Source organism: Chenopodium quinoa, unplaced genomic scaffold (assembly GCF_001683475.1).
Source record: "Chenopodium quinoa cultivar QQ74 unplaced genomic scaffold, ASM168347v1, whole genome shotgun sequence".
In the NCBI taxonomy this organism is placed as follows: Eukaryota; Viridiplantae; Streptophyta; class Magnoliopsida; order Caryophyllales; family Amaranthaceae; genus Chenopodium; species Chenopodium quinoa.
In genome coordinates, this window is record NW_018743476.1 from 1,371,894 (window position 1) to 1,376,603 (window position 4,710).

Consider the following 4,710-nt stretch of genomic DNA (forward strand, 5'->3'; position numbering starts at 1 on the left):
CAAATCAAAACCACCTGCAACACAGAAGAAAACAAGATTAAAAGAGAATAAAGGCATCAAAGGAAAATCAAATAAAAATGAGAAAAGGGTTAAAAACTCGGGTTGCCTCCCGGTAAGCGCTTGTTTAACGTCATTAGCTTGACGTTCTCCATGCTTCAAGGTGGATCATAGAGAGTCATATTATGAATGACCCCGACAAAAACTCCCTCATAGTAACCCTTAAGCCTATGACCGTTGACCTTGAAAGTCCTTGAGAGGTCCAAAGGAGAAATTTCAATAGCACCATTTGGGAAGACCTCTTGAACAACAACTGGATCGGTCCAACTAGACATCAACTTTCCGGGAAAAAGTCTCATTCTTGAATTGTAAAGGAGCACCTTATCTCCGGGATTGAACACCTTATTCTTAATGAGCTTATCATGCACCTCTTTGGCTCTAGCTTTGTATAAACTAGCACAATCGTAAGCATCCAAACAAAGCTCTTCCAACTCATGGAAATCTAACCAACGTTGCTCACGTACACTTGCCAAATCAAAATTGATCTTCTTTATAGCCCAATGAGTACGATGCTCAAGCTAAACCGGGAGATGGCAAGATTTACCGTAAACCAAGCGGTAAGGAGTGGTACCAATAGGAGTTTTAAAGGTCGTTCTATACGCCCACAAGGCATCATCAAGCTTATTCGACCAATCCTTCCTATTTCTTGCAACCATCTTCTCAAGTATCAACTTGATTCAACGATTGGACACCTCAACTTGCCCGCTAGTTTGAGGATGGTAAGGGAGCCCAAAACGTTTGTTTACCCCATGTTTCTTCAACATCTTTTTGAAAGCACTATGCAAAAAATAATACCCGTTGTCGATTATAACCGCCTTGGGAATGCCAAACCTTGGGAAGATTATCTTTCTAAAAAATTTCATTACCACCTTATGGTCATTTGTTGGAGAAGCAATGGCTTCAACCCAATTTGACACATAATCGATGGCAACAAGAATGAATTGATTCCCATATGAAGAAGGAAAAGGACCCATGAAATCTATTCCCCAAACATCGAAAATTTCCAACTCAAGGATGGGTTGTTGGGGCATCTCATTTCTCCTTGAAATGTTCCAGGTCCTTTGAATTCAGTCACAACTTTTAACAAATTTTCAAGTGTTCTTAAAGAGGTTTGGCCACCATAATCTGCATTGAAGCACCTTAGAAGCCGTTCTTGAAACACCCATATGTTCACCACTAGGATCCGAGTGGCACATCTTCAACACATTTGGTATTTCCTCATTTGGCACACATCAACGTAACAAACCATCAACACCTCTTTTATACAAAATCGGCTCATCCCAAACATAGTGCCTAGCTTCTCTCTTAAGCTTCTTTCTACGATTCTTGGAAAAAGAAGGACAAAACTCCCCACAAGAAAGGTAATTAACCAAATCAAAAAACTATGGGAGTTCTTTCACATTTATCGAATACAAGAAGTCGTCTAACATTCTATCTTCAATAGGGGACCCATCATCTTGGACTTGAAAATCATCAAGTCTAGATAAATGGTCCGCAACCACGTTATCCGCTCCTTTCTTGTCTCGAATATCAAGATCAAAATATTGAAGTTCAAGAACCCAATGAATTAACCTTGGATTAGATTCCTTTTTCTCAAAGAGGTATTTCAAAGCCGCATGATCGGTGAACACAATAGTCTTGGACCCCAACAAGTAACAAAGAAATTTTTCGAAGGAATGAACAATTGCTAAGAACTCATTTTCCGTTGTTGTGTAATTCCTTTGAGCACCATTAAGGGTCTTCGACATGTAATAGATGACATGGAGCTTCTTATCAACCCTTTAACCCAACACTCCCCCAATAGTCGTATCACTAGCATCACAAATAAGCTCGAAAGGCAAATCCCACCTAGGGGCTTGGACAATGGGAGTGGAAGTCAAAGCATTCTTCAATTTGTTGAACGCCTCCAAACAATTATCATCAAATACAAAATCAACATCTTTTTGGAGAAGGTCATTGAGGGGATTGGCAATGAGTGAGAAATCCTTGATGAATCTCCTATAGAACCTCACATGCCCAAAAAATGATCTCACTCCCTTTACATTCACTGGGGGAGGAAGCTTTTCAATAACCTCGATCTTGGTCTTATCCACTTCTATTACTTTATGAGAGATTTGGTGTCCAAGCACTATTCCTTCCTCCACCATGAAGTGGCATTTCTCCCAATTCAACACTAAGTTCACTTTCTTACACCTTGCTAATCATTTTCCAAGATTCTCAAGGCAATCCTCAAACGAAACCCCCTCTACGGAGAAATCATCCATAAAAACCTCCATTTCTTCCTCCAATATATCTCCAAAAATGTGCATCATACATCTTTGGAAAGTTGCGGGACCATTGCAAACACCAAACGGCATTCTCCTATAGGCAAAGGTTCCATAAGGGCATGTGAACGTTGTCTTCTCTTGATCATCGGGGTGAATCGGGATTTGAAAAAGTCCTGAGTAACCATCAAGGAAGCAATAAAACTTGGGCCTTGTTAGTCTCTCAAGCATTTGATCAATGAATGTAAGGGGAAAGTTATCCTTCTTGGTGGATGTGTTTAGAAGTCTATATTCTATACACATATGACAATCGGTGACCGTTCTAGTAAGAATTAGCTCACCTTTCTCATTCTTGACTACGGTCATACCCCCCTTCTTTAGAACAACATGAATGGGAGAGACCCACCTAGATCTTGAGATGGGGAATATGATTCACGCATCCAAAAGCTTGGTGATCTCTTTCTTCACTACCTCCCCTATTTGGGGATGTAGCTTACGTCGTCGTTCAATAGATGGAAGGGTGCCTTCCTCAAGTTTTATATGATGCGTACACAAAGCGGGGCTTATACCTTTGAGATCATCAATGGTATAGCCCAAAGCACCTTGGTGTTTTCTCAAAACATCACATAGCGTTTGAACTTGGCTCTCACTCAAGGATGCACTAACAATTACGAGATAAGTAGAAGATAGGCCTAGGAATTCATACCTAAGGCGTGATGGTAGAGGTTTTAGCTCTACCATAGGCACACCTTTACCTTCTTTGGTCGAGGCTACTTGTAAAGCATCTTGGTTTGAGATCCCCATGCAAATTTTTTCATCGCTTCCTTCAATGCTTCCATCAACCAAATCTTCATACAATTTTACTTCCTTGCTAGGAGAACCTATCTTTTCGTTGTTCAACAAAATAACTCAAAAGGATCATAAGATGTGCGCAAGTGCTCATGCATGGATTGCACAATATTATCAAGAACTTCAACACTAATGCAATTTTCAAAGGAAGAAGAAGGATATTTCATACCTTCATTAAAATCAAAATCAACTACCTCCTCTCCTATCTTGAGAGTTATCTTAGCACTCTTGACGTCAATCATAGCCCCCGATGTAGCAAGGAATGGTCTACCTAAGATGATAGGGATAGTAGCATCTTCATCCATATCCAATAAACCAAAATCTACTAGAATGACAAATTTCCCCACCCTCAAGGGAACATCTTTTATCTTACCTTTTGGATCTTGATCGACCTATCGGCTAATTGCAATGTAATCTTGGAAGGTAAAAGTTCCCCTAGCTCTAGTCTTTGATAGACCGAATATGGCATAAGGCTAACACTAGCTCCTAAATCACATAAGGCATTACCAAATTGCATCTTATTAATAGCACAAGGGATAGAGAAATTTCCGGGATCCTTCAACTTAGGTGGCATCTTATTCATTAGGATCTCACTACAATTCTCAGTTAAGATAACCGTCTTCGCCATATCACATGTCCTCATTCCACTCAAAATTTCCTTTCCACTCAAAATTTCCTTAAGGAACTTAGCATAGTTTGGCATTTGTTCTACCACATCTATGAAAGGAAGAGTAAGATGAAGTTGCTTAAGCATCTCTATGAATTTTCCAAATTTCTCATCCAATTTGGGCCTAATATACTTTTGGGGATAAGGGAGATTGGGCTTGTAAAGTTCTTTCTCTTTCTCTTTCACTCTTTCTACTTGTTCCTCCTCAATTTTCTCAATTATGGGACCCTCATCTCCCTCAATCTCAATAGGGCTATTGCTAGTACTCTCTCTAGCATCACTCTTCTTAGGTACTCCACTCTCAAGGACCCTACCACTCCTAGTAACAATTGCATCCATAGGATTCTTAGAATTTAAGTTCAATGAAGTCAAAGAAGAAGAAGAATTCTTAAATTCTTTAAAGTCACTAGCCAATTTAGAAAGTCGGTTTCCTAGCTCCTTATTTTGAATCAACATGTCATTAAACTTCTCATCATTCACGTCCATGTAAGATTCTAGCAAATTGGCTTGTTTCTTAAAAACCTCTTCCAAAAAACTCCTAGAAGAAAATGGTTGATCATGGAAATTATCACTTGGGCGTTGAGTATTTGGAATGGATCCAAGTGGGGTACCTCTTTGTATATTAGGTTGTGTAGACACCCATTTGTGTCTCCCCAAAACCAAACCCAATGATGAATACCTTTCACGTCGAATCATAATCGAATGAAGTGAAAGTGTGGAAAGTTTAGTGTTGCGGATAGTTTTAATTTCTTTTCTCTTCTCTCTATTTTTGAAAAATTATTTTAAGAAAACAGCCAATCTAGTTTGGTTGGTCCATGATATGGGTCCAATAATGGTGTAGTTGGATGGGGCGTGACAAGAGCTTTCCAACGA

At 39.5% G+C, this 4,710-nt stretch overlaps 1 protein-coding gene across 1 annotated transcript; it reads right to left on the reverse strand.

Moving 5' to 3' along the window:
* Nucleotides 1-3,534: 3,534 nt before the first annotated feature.
* LOC110739417 lies at nt 3,535-4,323 on the reverse strand. The gene has a single exon (XM_021919877.1). It carries the CDS (start codon nt 4,321-4,323, stop codon nt 3,535-3,537), a length of 789 nt encoding a protein of 262 aa, XP_021775569.1.
* Nucleotides 4,324-4,710: the final 387 nt, after the last annotated feature.

Excerpts from the sequence above, each read along its gene's own strand:
- LOC110739417 (XM_021919877.1), bottom strand. The coding sequence starts at position 4,323 with ATGGACGTGAATGATGAGAAGTTTAATGACATGTTGATTCAAAATAAG.